The sequence below is a fragment of the Penicillium manginii genome (genome assembly GCF_028828005.1).
Source record: "Penicillium manginii strain IBT 31320 chromosome Unknown utg000005l:1.0-5665137.0:1.0-5668048.0, whole genome shotgun sequence".
Taxonomy (NCBI): domain Eukaryota; kingdom Fungi; phylum Ascomycota; class Eurotiomycetes; order Eurotiales; family Aspergillaceae; genus Penicillium; species Penicillium manginii.
In genome coordinates this window covers 5,257,852-5,274,201 of record NW_026643106.1, presented here as the reverse complement: position 1 = coordinate 5,274,201, position 16,350 = coordinate 5,257,852, and the positions used below count along the sequence as shown (strand labels likewise).

The following is a 16,350-nucleotide window of genomic DNA, read 5'->3' as shown; positions in this document are numbered from 1 at the left end:
CAGGGGCGGTGAGTAAATTTTCGCTGTGCGCGTCATGCAGAAGCAAATTACAGAGCTCAGCAGCACGTTTGTTGGGTGCTCTTTGACACGTCATCAAGACCTACAATGCGCAACCGCCATCTGTATAAACTTGTCAACATTTGGGGTAGATGCGTACGATAATTGCCGCGATATGCTTCATTCTCGTCCGCCTGTGTTGTTAGGCTGCAGATGGTTTCGAAGCTTTATCACCAGCCTCTGGTATCCTCTGCTAACTGCGTTGTAGAAATGAATAATTGCATTAAACATTTCAGTTAAGTTGGGCGAGACTACGGCGAGGCATTTAATTTGGTTGATTATCAACTGCCAGACCAAAATGTGGAGCGTTGAGTGCCGGGTGTTTCACAAACATCGCTTTGGTATACTGTACTACAAACGACTTCCATATGTTGGCTCGATAGGATCGAGGACTGTTGTACGTACGTTTCATATAATACTACACAACAATGTTACATGTTCAGTACCATACCAGGTGAATTTTGAGGTGCCCCTCAATTGATACCGCAATATATGATCTACGCCAAAAGTTTAGCAGTTGGGCCGGGAAAGAGTTAATCAGAGTATATTTATGATCACTAGGATGCGGAGCGGGGCTGTTTTGCAAATCAGCAAAACGGATTACTACCGGCAATAAATGTCCGGACTATATCTAGTTTCCGCTGTTCTCTACGATGCTGAAAAAGAGATGCTGCTCGCAGTCTTCAAGCCTTTATATCGAACTGAAGGAGTGGTTAAAATCCACTAAACCCCTTTTGGGATAGGATGTTCATCATCCGCCAATTCCCCTAATAATTCCCCTAATAATTCCCCTGATAATTCCCCTGATAATTCCCCTAGTATTCGTGTGGTATTCGGTATAGACTAGGAGTTATGGTGTCGTAACACACCGCATCGGCATGATACAGACTCTTGAGGGCGTTCAGTCGCTCTCATCAACCTTCAATCAATTATCTGACTCTATTGGAAATCTTCATACTAGCCAGTACCTCAATCCCTCATCCTGACACTTTATCCACGGACTTTGGTCCATGCTTCGTGAGCGTTGGTTCCAGGACTGCAGCCGATACGTAAGTGGCGCTGCCCCCCTGTCTTCTCGGAAAAGAAGTCCCTACCACTCAGATGGCCTTGCATGTCTGATTTGACTTAACCCCTCACCAGCCAGAGCTTTGAGCAAAACCTCCATCTCTGTACTTTTCGCTTGCTCAACTACCTCATCAAGGTACACCAACTGCATCTGAGAGTTGAGAAATACATTGAGTGGCAGGCATCTCAACATGTTAGGGCTGCGCACACCTAATACGGTAATCCTTCCTCCAATCCTCCAGATTACAGCTTCTGAAAATAGAGAGATTAGGGAAATTAGGTATATCTCAGCTATGGTTCATTGATTCGAGGACAGGTTTCAGGTTTCGAATGTCCATACTTACACTATGCGAGCATCTATCTCGATCACAATGGTGAAGTCCAAGTCGAGGCTTCGCCCTCAATTGCTAGCTATGGCAGCACGATATTCACGCCTGACGTGACCAACCGCTTCATGAAAATTGCGACGACGGCCCACCAAGCGATGGTACCATACAATGCCGGTAAGTCAGTGATATTCAAATAAGGCTGTTAAAGCGCTCCGGGAATCTTACTCTGTCGTGAAGACATCAACAAGGCACCTAGTTCGGCATGGCCAGTGTCCGCCAATACATCCCAATGGATTGATAGTCGCCAGCCCACGCCCGCCGACTTAATACCATGCGAGTGGCAGTCCCACCGTAGCCAGCGGAAACGGGGCAGTACGAAGCGAACGAGTACGGTACCCCCCTCGGCCAAAATCCTCATCTTTGCCGTCCACTCCTTCAGGACAATCTGTACTCCGTGTCGGCAACCGTGACCAACTTCGACGATACTATCTGAAAGCCTTCGAGAACTTCCAGCAGTTGAATTGTCGAACGATCGCCAAGTCGTGCATTGAGCTCGTGGAACCCCGAAAGAAAGTTCATTACCCATACAACGGACGCAAAATCATTTCTGGCGCATGGCAAAACGTCGGCCCGGAGCAGACTAAGCCGGGCTGGTGGCCTAGGGAGGTGTTACACCGAGAGCCCGATCACCTCCTCAAACGAGGTACGTAACATTTCTGGCACCTAATTCTTAGTTGGATATTACCAAAAGCCTAGACCGTCTCAATCTCCTCGTTCATATTCTCTGTGAGCTCAAACATAGCCATGGGGTTACCGCAGAGAAGCTACGCGATGCTTGCCAGGACGTGCGGCGCCACATTACTCCCACAAATCGACTCCAAATCCTTGACGAAATACATTTTGTACGCAGGATGGAGGAAAGCTATCTCGATGGGAAAATAAGTAGGAAATACGCGTTCAAGTTGAGTATTTACTAACAGGGCCTGACCTAGACACAAATACTCCTGTCCAAGTGACCCTTGCTCTTTTATCTGAAGCTAGCTATCAAAATGAACCGGATTCCCGCATTCATCCCACTCCCACGGCGGCACTCGGGGTCCAAAAAAAAGAAGACAAAGATGCCAAGAGCGAGCACAAATCATCTTTTGATGGCAGTAGCCAGATGATATACCTTACCCACGACGAACTAGCACTAAGCCCCTCAAGGAGCAGGACTAACGGCTCTTATAGTCCTACCCCCGCAATGTATCCTATCAGCATGGTACAGGCTGTGTCACCTCAAGAAAGTCGTACAGTTACAGGAGGCATGCCTTCAAACCCGAAAATTAGACCTGTCTTCTATATGCAGCAGGCCCTGCCAACCGCATGGGCTCCAGCACCATCTCCTCTCCAGCAAATTTCGGAATATAGCTATCAGGTTGACTCAAGGTTGATGAGCGGGCACCTATCGCCTGAATAGCATGACAGCGGATGCAGGGGCGATGCTGTAGGAAGAACTTTTCTAGATTTGGCACGAATATATGTTCCGTATGGCTTTACAACGTTCGCATTCACATTCACAATTTGTAGTCTATGGCTACCCGTATACACAAGATGATTATTCTCGCGTAGAATCTTATAAACACAGGGTGTATGTGTATATTTGTGTGAAATCATTTACCCTGTCCCCTCGCGAGTTGGAACTCTGAAGTGAGGTACAAGTGTGATACCCCATTTCTATCCAGGGGCAGATATGACCTCTTATAGACCTAACGGGTGCCTTGATACTACCTTACACAGACGCTACCTTGTGTCATTTCCTATGCAGGGATCTGGGACCCAACTTCGAGAACGAAATGCAGGATACGACAACTATATATATCCATATACGTACAGGTAGAGTGGTCCACTACCTGACATTAATTTATAGCCTCGTCACGGCCTACCGTGGCCCATTGCCGCTCCCATTGTTAGGCTGTCCTTATGAGGCACGAATGCAAACCCCTGTGACGCCTCGGCGAAGTCCAGTATAGCTCGTACTACCTTGGCTCGCGAGACGATGTCTGGTATGTTGTGACATGAGGCTGGTGCAGATCAGGAACCAAGCCGAACCACCGGATTTAATCCCAAATATCTATATGAAGAATCAAGTCAATTGGAAATCAACTTGTTCTTCTCGTTGTATATATAGAGCCTAATGTTTCGCTCCGAATAACCACCCAATTCGTACCTCTGAACTACAACAGGTTATGAGCCCGGGAGCAACTCTCGGGTGCCATCTCTACTCATCTGAGAATCATCTCAATCATTCGTAATTATACAGTACCTGGCGTTATTGCCTTCTATATCGGGAGACATATTATTTCAAACCCTAATCACATGATATGCTAGGCATTCCTGGCTAACCACTTACAGCTTTAGGCTTACCAACCGATGGAATTTGGATACCTGGATTGGTGTCACGCCTAGTGAAGACCAATCCGTCCGCCTATAACCCACCCATTTATCGCATCCAGACCCATCAACAAAAACTAGATGAAACGAACGGAAGTTTGACAGTTTGCGCTGGTAGAAATCTCGTAACTGAGGATTTCGTTCGCTTGCTCTCTGCTGTGCTTTCTTCTTCTTCCACCCAGCCCGGTATAGAGCTCGTTTGATGCTGGATATCGAAGGTACCACGTTAAACTCGTCGAATAGGAAGATAGCCATCCCCTCAACAAGAGACCGGGTTTTTCTGCGAGGTGGTCGAACAGGGCATCTACCATCACTTTGTGATACTCGATGGGCGGCCGGGAGAGATTGGGGGAGACCTAGCACTGCCAATAACCCCATGCTCTTTCGGATGTTAGAACGCTCGCTGCATTTCGCTACCTTGGCCATTTGGGATGTGGTGAGTCTCTTTTTACTGCATAACAGGTGAATAATAAGGTCATGCTGCCAGGCACCGATATTTCGAGCCATATTGTGATGGATTGGGAGGATGGGATGACATGCTGAGAGGGGAGGAGGGGAACTCGAGGGAAAGGGGAGGGAGCTCTTTTTGCGGGAATTATTTTTTGAGGGAACTATTTTTTGAGGGGCTATTTTTTGGAGCTGTAATTAAACACGAATATACAGCCTACCCAGTTTTATACGCATTTTGTATTATACCGTTCGAGATCGGAACATTGTTACAAGTATTTTAGCTAGCCAAAATAGGATCGATTATCATGTGATTAGGGTTGCAAAAGGCATCTCATATACATCCGTCACGGAAGGCAATAACGGACGGCACTGTATCAATTTTTATAAGAACGACATCCATCTCGATTCTATCAAGACGTATTGCGACCCATAGTCACTAAAAGACAAGGCTACAGTTCGCAATGTCCGCTGTTAAGTCCCTCCCCTCTATGAGCCCCAGGAGATCGAAGGGACAAAAAAATGCCGTCGCAAAACAACTCTGATGAAAAAGGCGTTCGAATACAGCAAGATGTGCGATGCAGATGTATGCGTAGGCATTCGTTTGCGAGAGACGGGTCAAGTACACATTTTGACAGCAGATGATTCGGGGTTTTGGGCTTTCATTGCCTCACAATTGGTATGTTACAAGCTACGTCCTCCGCAGAAAAAGTAGCTGATTGTTTCAAGTGCGCCTATTGCCCCAGACCAAGCTTTATAACGATTCAAGATTCGGATAGGGCCAACAAAGAAATGGCCGTCACCTCAAAGTGATATAATCAAACATTTCGCAGGTCATCGCCGCATTTAGAGTATACCACCGCCCTGGCTTCTGGCGGTTCATAATGCGATGGAGGGGAGTGGAGCCGAGCAGAAGTACATTTTGTTTGCTACAGTACACTCATTGACCTTGCTCATAAATTTCGAATTTGGGTTGTGTATTGAGGTCGGATTAGCAAACAGACATGCTAGAACATTCTTAGTGAAAATAAGCCATGTACTATGATGAATTCTACTATAGTCTGATGTAGCTTCCCAGAACTCTTATTAGGCGCTATGCAGACTTTCTTCGGCTAAGATACAGGCGGTATGTCCTTGTGAGAGGGGCCGGCAGAAATCACAATTCCGTGTCGCTCCACCGGGAACAACGCGACTCCTAGGGGCCGTTAACTGTCGTTCCCAGGGCCCGTCGCATTAGTTCCTAGGGACAAACTGGTCCTAGGAGTGCTGTACATTGTTCCTAGGATCGCAGCGTGGGCTCCTCGGAATGCTATCACTAGGCCCTAGGAGACCTAAATGCTGCATAGACTTCTCCATCCTTCATCGCTCCTGGGAGACAACTCCTTCGCCCCAGAGTATGATGTCGCTACGCAAAAGGGTTTCACTCTTACAACCTATCCTATGGAGAGTTCACCTTCTGCTTTGATATGCACGAATTACTCAATGCACGAATTGCGGGTGCAGCGCTGCTAAATGGCAACAAAAACAGACATGTTTTGGGGGTTCAACTAATAATCAACGTAAGCAAAATCGTTAACAGGTGGTGACTGTCACCGATTCTTCAACGACAATTGCGCAAAATTAGAGGAATAAAAGGGATTGGCCATCTGGCAAACGTTTTCTCCACCGTTTTGGTAGGTCCGTGCATTCCCCTATACCCTCGCATGCCCCCAATTCTCTGCCAAAAAATGTTTAACCTAAGACTACCTCCGCTATGCCCGTGCTATCGGACTAACCCGGAGAACTCGAGTCAACAGTGATCGTGCTCTTCTGCTTTTTCATTGTACCGTGGTATCTTTTCAAGTACGGGATACAGAGTAAGGAGCAATCGTTTTATCAACATGGGTGCGTCGTCCACCACTTGATACCTTACACTCTCCCTGGCATAAAAACCCGCCTTGGGAGACAATAAAGGAGAAATGAAATTGGAAGTGCTGACATAGAGACTGAGAGTAAAGATAAACGCTAACTACTTTTAGTCAAGTGGCTACTTAACTACGTAAATAACTAGTGGAACAATTAGCGGAGACTCCGCATTCTCCACAAACAAGAATTTACTTTGTCAGTGGCTCAATACCTGCGGCTCCAATGAGGCTACGCGGATCATTATCTCTACCATGCTGACTTTCTACATGAATACGTCTAGGCTCGCGACGGTCAGACTGCAAAGAAGGTATTTTAATGTAGTACATGGATACTATGTTTTTCTAGATAGTTTTCTCCTTCACATTCAAAGCGAGTTTGGCCTCCAGATCCTTAATCTTATTAGCCAGCATATCGTTCCGCTGTTTTGCCGTCTCCTCCATATGTTGAATGCAGTCTTCCAAGTGGGCCTTGTCTCGTTCATAGAGCTGCAGCATGCCAGCTAAGTTATTCCTCTCAAGCTGGAGCATACTAAATTCGTATCCTATACTCGCGAGGGCGATCTCAATCCAGTCTTCTCGGCGGCAGACTCCTGCATGGTAGAGCATGATTAACCATCTAATTCTTCGAACAACTTCCATAGCTTACCACGGTGCCGGGTTTGAGAAATATCTAGATAGGGCCGGAGTCGGCTATCCCTTTGAGGCGGCATATCGACCTATCTGTTCATTAATTTTAATAAGAAATATTCCGCACGGGAAAACTAGTCGCCAGCCAAAACTTCGAGGGGAAAAGGAAGGACAGAGGAGAGGGACTGCGGGAGCGAACACAGCCGATCAGTAAGTAGATGGTGTACGTCACCATAGGAGCTCCGTCCTTCCTCAAGATGGAATGTGTTTGGAATCGGCATCTTTTCCATCAAATCGCTTTCGATGAATGACCGTAACCTGCTGGAAACCTTTGTGTGGTCTCGTCAAGAGCTAAGCGACATCATACATCTGGGGGTGAAGGAAGATACGATGAAGCATGAAGAAGTCTACGCAGCGTTTATGTTTCCCGGGTACAAAGTGCCCGAGGAGATATATCGTGGCTCCTAGATCGTGGTTCCTAGGGGCTAATGATAGCATTCCGAGGAACAATGTACAGCACTCCTTTTGCCATAGCGATCTAGATTGGGCTAAACCAGCACCAGGGAGGTGTGAAGAAATGTTGCACGAAAGGGTCCGTGTTATTTCCTTTGCGGGCTCCTCAATGTGTCTCCCCATGATGTGCGACACCTTTTACTGTCGACAGGAGGAACGAGTAGCTGCCGAAAATGGAACAGCAGGTTGACTCAGCGAGGGCCATGTCGAAGCAGATCAATTCGTGCAGTCTCGTTCTCACCTCGGCTCACCTTCTAACCCACCCACAACTGCTATCCTCCTCTAGGGTACCTACGTGAATTCTAAGGCTCAGAGCATCGATGTAGAGCATAAGGCACGCCTAGCGATTAAAAACCATGGCGGTCCCGAGAATCGTGGCTTTGGCAAAAGCAGCATTTTAAAAGCGCTTTATGCCTTTACGTTATTTTCTCCTGAGAAGACACACCTATCGTTCATGATACAAATACTTTGCCTTGACGCAGTGGTACCACTTGCCTATAATACTTCACACCACACAGTCACAATGGCCAGAAGCTCAGCTGGACAGTCTAAGGCCTACAGCGTGGCTAAGTCACTACGACAGAAAAGAGATCGACGCAAGATATCACTAGAAAAAAAGTCGCACGAATACAGCAACAAATGCGGCGCAGATGTATGCCTAGGCATCCGGATTCGAGAGTCAGGGAAGGTATTCATTTTCTTTGCGGATACATCGGGATTTTGGTCCTTTCTTGGTCCTCATCTGGTATGTACCGAGAAGCTTTGTTCATAAGCAGTACATATACTTACTTCGTTAGGGTGCCTATTACCCAACGCCGGTTCAGAGGACTGAAAAGAACCTCTAGACGGCAAAAAATCCTGATGGGGCAAATACATACGTTTATGTACTCCCTGCGAAATGAAGCATGAATACCATGAAGATCTTTCGCCAACCCTCAGCAGCATCTATCTTCATAGCCTTTGCTAGATATCTGTAGCGAAATTTCTATGTCGTGCTTGTACGCAACCTCACATGGCCGCGACCCGGCCACTTTTGGTCAAGGTCGATCTAACTGTACATACCAAGAAAAGTAGCCACAAGGAATCTGGTCATGAAACCGCCCCAATCCTTCAGATCCATCATGACAAATAATTAATTGCGGTCGGGACCCCGCAAGTCGTGAGCGTAACGCGCATGGGGAATATACTCGGCCAATTGGAGGTCAGGGCAAGGTGGGACTGACTTTTTGGCCTTCAGCCGCTTGCACAAGGCTACATCAGGCAAAACGTGCAGCGCCATGCGCTCACCGCTTGTAGAATACACTGATATTAGGTAGTCACCCTACAAATCAGGAGTTTTCCCATGTGAATGAACCATTGAGGGATCTGGTGGCTATTGCTTGAGGAAAAGGCTCTTACTACCTGATTAATGACTATTCATTATCTTCAGGACTAGCCGCGCGCGAAAATTGGAAATTCCTACATCCCGCTCTACACTAACGAAGTGGTGCACCTAACGATTCGCCGTTAGATCCTGTTGTGGAGCCGCGCGCGAGTGGTGTTCGTGCACGTCCGTTTCACTTTTGATAGCGCGTAGTGTGCAGTTCAACTCGATAGGTTGATACTTGAAAGTAAGAGACAATAGTAGTAACGGTATTCCGCTTGCGCATCCCGACAAGGATATAAATAATCGGCAGTGGAGGCTGGATATACAACCACTCCAAGTTGAATAATTCATTATCAAGACTACATCTTTCTCTCGGCTTTCCACAGAGTATGCTCCTCTCCTATAGAGACTACTCCTATCCTCCTGCTGATTCAAATATTAGGTCATGTCGTTCAACGTCTATCGGGTTTCTTACGCCGGTCTTCCACGGGACCATCACGCCATTTTTGTCGAAAAAGAACCATGACCAATCTGGTCATGTATTTCAGGTCACTGGAGATATACAGAATGGGATGAAGCACGAGGACAAGCCTGCCAAAAAGCCAGAAGATTCAGCAACCTATCAAAGCAAAGAGCTTATTGGAAATGTTACCGCAGCCGATTTCGCCCGCATCAAGCCAACTTGCGAAAGCATACCCCCACCTAAAAAGCAGTTCGAGGGACCTCGGAGGCTCTACCCAAAAGAGCCTCTTCGCCGCTGTCAGGAATGGACCCAAGAAGCCATACAAGCCCTGGTCAATGCAGGCATCCTGAAGAAATGAGTGGAAGTCAGTGTTTGGCTATCTCTACAAGCTTGATACAAACCAGTGAATACAATCAGAGACCATTTTCTTAGTGCTCGATTGTTTAGTGAATAAGTCGCTTAAATGAATGACCCCTTCGTCATTTCGCATTCTCCCTATCTTAGTCTGTATTTCATAGTCTGAAGTTTATTTGGTTTGCGCTATATGGAGCCTAGTCGTCCAATTTTCAAGAAGGAACTCCTTCGATTGTAAGAGCTAATAAAGGTAAGGAACCAAATCCCGTCCGAGTTTAAGTCATCGGATCATTTTATCACGTGATTAAAGCAAACAAACAAACAACCAACAAATCGATGATGTTTGCATCACTGGCTGATAAATAGGAGTGGCCGCCGGCGCGCCCTGCTTTCAATTTTTCTTCTCAGCTCTTCAGCCTGTCTACTGACTGATCTTAGGTGAGAATGAAGGAATCATTTAGCATTCCGTTTTACGCAGCTGATTTGCCCTGCCCTCTACCAACCAATTCCGAAATCGAAAATGCTCCAGACATATCCTTGGAATATGGAGGGCGAAGAGTTGTCGGGGTAGGCCAGCATTTTGTTGTGAAATTTGGGCAAGGAGTCGACCTCGCTGAAGGAGAGAACATGTTGTTTGTCCGGGAAAATACAAATATCTGTGTTCCACGAGTCTTCGCTCTTTACTCGGATACCAAGACTGGCAAAAGCTTTATCATTATGGAGCGCATCATCGGCGAAACCCTTCTTGCGGCCTGGCCACGGCTTACGCAAACCGAGAAACAAAATATTTTGAGCGATCTTCGAATACAATTCAATGAAATGCGCCAGCTTCCATCTCCAAACTACTTTGGAAGTTTCGGCAAAAGAAAGCTTCTGGACGGGATATTCTGGACAGAAGAACCAGACCCGTTAGTAAATGGACCGTTCGATTCTGAAGAAAGCCTCAACGAAGCGATGTTGCGGAAGTACTCCTATAATGGAGGTCCACACTACAGAGTGGAATATCTTCGAAAATGCCTTCCACTCATTTTCAAAGGCCACAAAGCGACTTTCACCCACGGCGATTTACAAAGAAAGAATATCATTATTCGGGAGAAGCTTCAGCAAGATGATGAAAGAACACGGGTTGTGTTAATCGATTGGGAGAAGTCTGGATGGTATCCAGTATATTGGGAATATTGCATGGCTGTTTGTGCTCTAAGATGGGATGATGACTGGCCCATTTGGATTGACACTCTTTTGATGCCATTTGTCTCGGAAGCTGCATGGCTGCAATCATTGCGACTTGAATTATGGTCATAGATGTTGAGAAGACCCAAATTGCTTCTCCATTCAGCGATTATGATAAAGGATGGTAACTTTCCTTTGGTTGAAATTTATGCTGGCTAGAATCTCCTCGGCGCCCCAATCTTTGATCCTGATCAAATTAGACCTAGCCCAAAAATAGATATGCAAAATATTATGTGCTTCAATGATTTCCGCCTGGTAAATTTGCTATCTGTGATGTTCTGGAGCACAAATATAGGACGTAGCAAACAGTAACTTCCCTCACGTTCAGAGGAACCGAGATACGCTATGAGGGTCCATGTCCTCCGCTTATCGTGTATGCCGCATATTGAGCCCTGACAAAAAGGCGGAGAGCTCCCAGGTTTGCCTGCTCCTAGAGCGATCTCAGTTTCCAGGGGAAAAAAGCTCGTGGCTGAGAATACGATCCCAGAGCTGTCATAAGAGTGGCTAGGAGCTCAAGGGCCTTCTTGGATCCTACGATCTACTTCCAGGCCCTCATCTGTGAGCTACGCTAGATCATCAGTCACACAATCGTTATTTGAGAGCGGCCGTCCACGAATAAGCGGTCGTCCGCGAATAGGGGATTCGCCCACGAAGAGGGAGTCGCCCACGAAAAGGGCGTCGCTCGCGAATAGGCGGTCGCCCACGAATAGGTGACTGTACAACCTCCAGGTTTTGGCCTTTTCCCTATCATGTTTAGTATCTAAAAAAGCTCCAGAATTTTCGTTGAGGCTCCGAGGCCTCCGTTGTAAAAGTTACGGTTAGACCAAAGTTGCGGCACTCACGTCTACATAGCCAACTAAATTTGCAAATTTCATGCGGCTTCTCTTCATCACCATCACATTTGTTCATGAGAATGCTTTCACGACTACCGTTGATTCTCAAGTAACTGATAGCACTCAAATATGGGTTGGATTGAATGAACAGGGTCTGGAAAGAGCGCTCATTGTGATTTCCAACGAACAGGGGAAACGGACGTGTTGAAAGAGCAATCCAGACTCTAGTCTCGCACCCCCATCTCTCTGGCAAGAAATTTTTCTTACCTGCGCTCCGCTCCATCCCGAGTTCTGGGGCCAGGGCGGACCAAAGGAAAATATATCTCCCCTTGCCGATTCCTCAGCCTTACTGGAAGATGGTCAGTGGGCGATCAGTGGGGCTCTGTGGAGATCCAGGACCATAAACCCTCAAGAATATGTACACACAAGAGCTTTACTATTGAACATAGTGACTTTGCGGTTAACCATTATGTACGTCCAGTTAAACAATAATATTCTAGTGGATAGCGCATGTTCCCTACCAACGTAGATCAACTCAAACGCTACCAGTTGGAACACAGATGCTTCGGCGACACAGACCGTTGAAGTCGTCATGCCAATAGATGAGGCATCTGTTGTATTTGAGATGCCTCACAAGAGTTTAGTTTAGACTCATTGTTTGTCAACGGTGAAACAAAATATTAAATACATGAGGTATATGGTGAGAAGCTAAGTAGGTCAAAAATTTGAGGTTGATATTTGTCTATTACGAAATGCTTTAAACCACCACATTTTATTGGCAGTGATTACCCCATCGACCGCATCTTTCTTTCTGCGGGATGCTTGAATCTACCCACTCACTTTCCCATCGATCCATCGATACCTGCTCGAGGCTGGCGATTTGACTAGAACCCATAGTCATGAAGCAAAGCCTTAATCTATAACTATTCCGTCAGATGTCGTTTCTCCTGGCGTTCTCCAGCAAATGACCTTCGTAGGCCGGTGAAGGCAGCTAATTTACCTGCTCAAAAAGCCTATTTCTGACGAGAAATCCAAGTGCTCGGACAGGGAAGTTACGTCTCTTTAATTTTAGAGGGTTTATTGGCGAGTGATTGCGTGTCGTCTAATCACCAAAGCTTAGGATAACCAGAGGCGTGTTCTGCAGAAGAGACGAAGAATGAGAAAGGCAAGCCTATTCTTTCTCTACATCAGAAGAAGAGTCGCTGACTACTAGCTTCGTTGAATGTCTTACTCAGCGAGTCATACAATAAATCCTTCGCTGCAGGCGGCTGTTTGTACTGAAGAACAAAAAACGGGGTCTCTCGCGTGATGTAATTGAGATAATGGCCTCACCACAGTGACTGTGCTTGCTGAGAATATGAATCAAGACTCAATTTATCCACTTTCTAGCCAGGAGGCCAGGTTAGATCATCCAAAACCATCGGTTCGACTCAGATTCCAGATTCTAGAAACAAAAGGACTCAGAATGTCAACATCAAAAAGGCCGAACGGCTTGGCACATTTTATGCCTGAGGCATGATTTGACTCGTACCAAGGCGGTGAGTAAGCTGGTAAACACTGGAGCATTCCGCCCTGGCGGGCCTCTCCTCTGCGACAGCGAACCCAAATGATGTCGACTTCGATTTGCGTCATTTTATCTGCTGAATACTAATATCAACAAGCGATGGAAGAAACTATTGCAGAGCTACGACGTCAGCTGGAGGAGGAAAAACAGGCGCGAGAAGAGGCAGAGCGTCTCCAGGGCGAAGCAGAACGACGACTCCAACCCAACAGCCTGTTCCGCCTCCTCGATCGCTGCCATGAATCTCTGTCCCAAGCGATCCGAGTCGAGACGGATGCGACCCTCACGACTCAGGGCAACGCGACCGACCCAGTGAACCGACTTTACCCCAAGCGCATAGTCCCTTGGCTTGACTTCCCCCAGCTCCAGGAGAAAGTCTGGAGCAAATTCGAACGCACCGCTGCCTTTCCTTCACGCCCACTATTCCCTTCCGATACCCAGATAGATTACGTCGCCACGAATATCCAGAACAACCCCATCTATTCAGAAACGTCGCTTCGGAATTTTGAGCGAGACACTGTCGATAACTTTGTCGAAAAGGTTATTAATACTTTGCGAGACGATGAAGCCCTTTGCCATGAGTTTGGGATTCAAGGCCGAGTTACTTTCTATGATCGCGCAAACCCATCGGAAAATTTGCTAGAGAACAGCCTGGGGCAAATGAGTCTTCAGGATACCCAGACACCCCAAAGGCCGGCGAACACCAGGCATGGAAGAGGCAGGGGAAGAGCGAGAGGAGCGGCGCAGAGACAGAAGAGGGATGGCACTGCGCGAAGACGCAATCGACGTGCCGACCAATTCTGCGTGCATATAGTGGCCGATGAACGACAAATACCGGTGCACGCGGTGGAGTTCAAAGCGCCACATAAAGTGACAATACCCGAATTAGTGGCGGGTCTACACCAGATGGATCTAGCCGGGGATGTCATTGACCAGGAGGGCGATACATTTGAATTCTATGCCACCCGCCTTATTGCCGCCGTGGTCACTCAGATATTTTCATACATGATCGATAGTGGAGTTCGACACGGGTACATTTGCACGGGAGAGGCTTTTGTTTTCCTTCACATACCGAAGGATGATCCCACCATTGTTCAATATTTCTTGTGTATTCCGAATCAGGATGTACAGGCGGACGATGAGTTACGCCTCCACCGAACCGCCATCGGCCAGGTTCTTGCGTTCACCCTTCAAGCACTGATCGCCGATGCTCCTTCTCAAGAATGGCACGATGCGGCACACAACAAGCTGACAACCTGGGAAGTCGAATATTTGGACGTGTTGAGGAAAATCCCCGAAACTCTTCGCAAAGACCCGCGGGCCTCTAATTATCGACCCTCGCACTGGAAACGAGATCGGAAAATACACAACACACGTTCACGCACTCGTTGTCAACCAGGCGTATCTACACCGAAACACTCGTCGACTGAAGGCAGCGGCAGTGAAGAGGAATCACATTCGCCAACCGCAGCAGCAGCATCGCGCAGCCGATCGAGTCGCGACCGAGGCAGTAAAAGCCAATCAAGCAAGGGAAGCGAAAAGACACGAGCTGGCCGGGACAACAAACAGACTTCTAAAAAAGACGGGCATTCCACACGGCCATACTGCACCATTGCCTGCATCCATGGCATACTCAACCGAGGCCCTCTGGATAAGACATGCCCCAACTGGAAACTCCACGGTGGTCAGAGACACACCATAGGACCACAAGAGTTCACACGCCAGCTTCATCGCCAACTTGCCCGAGATCGATACCTCGGTTTCGAACAGCTCCATGTCTGTGGTCGGACTGGATATCTTATCAAAGCTACTCTTCTTTCGCGCGGATACACTGTCATGATTAAAGCAACGACAATGGAAAAGCAGCATCGCCTTCGAGTAGAAGCAGATAATTATCGCTACCTCAGGAATATGCAGGGTCAAAATATTCCTGTCTGTCTTGGGACATTTACGCCACGAGTTTCATATTGGTATCATGGCGAGCTAATGGAGCAGATGATGATTCTCAGCTGGTCGGGAAGGAGACTCCAGCACGCCATCAATGATGAGAACACGATTTTCTTTCACCAGGAGCGAGAGAAAGCCTTGGCTGTGTTCCGTTCGCATGGAGTGATCCACTGCGACAGTGAGTGGCGCAATATGTTGTGGGATGACATAGGTAGCCGTTTGATTGTCATTGACTTGGAAGACCTGGAACGGTTGAAGCGCTCTCGCGCACTTGAACCAACGTCTGGAAATGCACGGCATGACCATCTCGCAAAGATGAGAAAATCCGGGCAAGTACCATTGTCGAACTCCACTGCTATCTGCACATGACACCCCGCGGCCCATGATTACTCCTCATCTGAGTCGCTTTATATTTCACCTTACGATTACGGGCCGAAGAAACATGTTATGCACAAGATTTGGTTACACGGTCATCGGTAAAGGAGTTTCTTCGGGATTGTGAAAAAAAGAAGTCATCCCGCAAAGCGCAGATCATATCCCGTGCAAGGGTCAAATATCTGCTGTGCCCCACCTGTATACGATTGACTGATAGCGAACATCTTTCTTTCATGACGTTGAACAAATGCTCGTAATGGGCTGGGTAAGTGAAAGTTCAGCGGTGATGGAACTGGTTCAATGATTTCGCCGACAGATTCACGCTTCGAATAAGGAATCAAACCTCTCAGGGTAATACAGGAAAACCTCAGGCGAGACAACGTTCTTTCGAGTCAACCGCTCGGGCGTGCATTGATCATTGACCTTCGCTTTTTGTTCTTGAGATGCCGACCTGCTAAGCAGCGACCAGGGGCCGCAAAATAACCACTATGTCGAGTGGAGGCAGAAGATGCAATAGGTCTTCGGGTTTCGTGGAAAGGGAGTCTATTGTTCTACCTGGTCAATTAGCGATATGATGAACGATACCCAAATTTCAATTCTCATCTATATATTCCGAGGCGAAGTGTGATCCTTCTCATATACTTTGACACCACATGCGAGCTGGACTCTCGAACTTGAGAACTTCCCGGAATGCTATACCATTTCAAAATTATTATAAGAGATTGCAGACTGTCAGTGAATTCTAATGCCTAAGGCTGTCGTGTACTAACGGGAAATCATCGCTATGTAGATTCTGGGCCGTTGAGAATCTTGACAGCGGAATGACCCGACCCGCTCATGTTTGCA

The 16,350-nt window shown here is 47.2% G+C and overlaps 5 protein-coding genes across 5 annotated transcripts; all 5 read left to right on the top strand.

The window, feature by feature from the left end:
- Positions 1-1,313: 1,313 nt before the first annotated feature.
- On the top strand, positions 1,314-2,910 carry N7533_008287 (DUF2841 domain-containing protein; the record flags this gene model as incomplete). Its single annotated transcript, XM_057104937.1, is given in 6 exon segments — positions 1,314-1,402; positions 1,414-1,625; positions 1,689-1,838; positions 1,891-2,154; positions 2,208-2,393; positions 2,444-2,910. The coding sequence occupies 6 exon segments, from the start codon at positions 1,314-1,316 to the stop codon at positions 2,908-2,910; spliced, it is 1,368 nt and encodes a 455-aa protein (XP_056959894.1).
- A 1,965-nt stretch (positions 2,911-4,875) lies between these two features.
- On the top strand, positions 4,876-8,220 carry N7533_008286 (uncharacterized protein; the record flags this gene model as incomplete). The annotated part of the gene is made up of 3 exons (XM_057104936.1): positions 4,876-5,026; positions 7,894-8,120; positions 8,173-8,220. 3 exons carry the CDS (start codon positions 4,876-4,878, stop codon positions 8,218-8,220), a joined length of 426 nt encoding a protein of 141 aa, XP_056959893.1.
- A 910-nt stretch (positions 8,221-9,130) lies between these two features.
- On the top strand, positions 9,131-9,562 carry N7533_008285 (uncharacterized protein; the record flags this gene model as incomplete). Its single annotated transcript, XM_057104935.1, has 1 exon — positions 9,131-9,562. The coding sequence occupies one exon, from the start codon at positions 9,131-9,133 to the stop codon at positions 9,560-9,562; it is 432 nt and encodes a 143-aa protein (XP_056959892.1).
- Positions 9,563-10,002: 440 nt separating this feature from the next.
- On the top strand, positions 10,003-10,860 carry N7533_008284 (aminoglycoside phosphotransferase family protein; the record flags this gene model as incomplete). The annotated part of the gene is made up of 1 exon (XM_057104934.1): positions 10,003-10,860. The coding sequence occupies one exon, from the start codon at positions 10,003-10,005 to the stop codon at positions 10,858-10,860; it is 858 nt and encodes a 285-aa protein (XP_056959891.1).
- Positions 10,861-13,284: 2,424 nt separating this feature from the next.
- N7533_008283 (uncharacterized protein) lies at positions 13,285-15,498 on the top strand (the record flags this gene model as incomplete). The annotated part of the gene is made up of 1 exon (XM_057104933.1): positions 13,285-15,498. The coding sequence occupies one exon, from the start codon at positions 13,285-13,287 to the stop codon at positions 15,496-15,498; it is 2,214 nt and encodes a 737-aa protein (XP_056959890.1).
- Between the last annotated feature and the right edge of the window lie 852 nt (positions 15,499-16,350).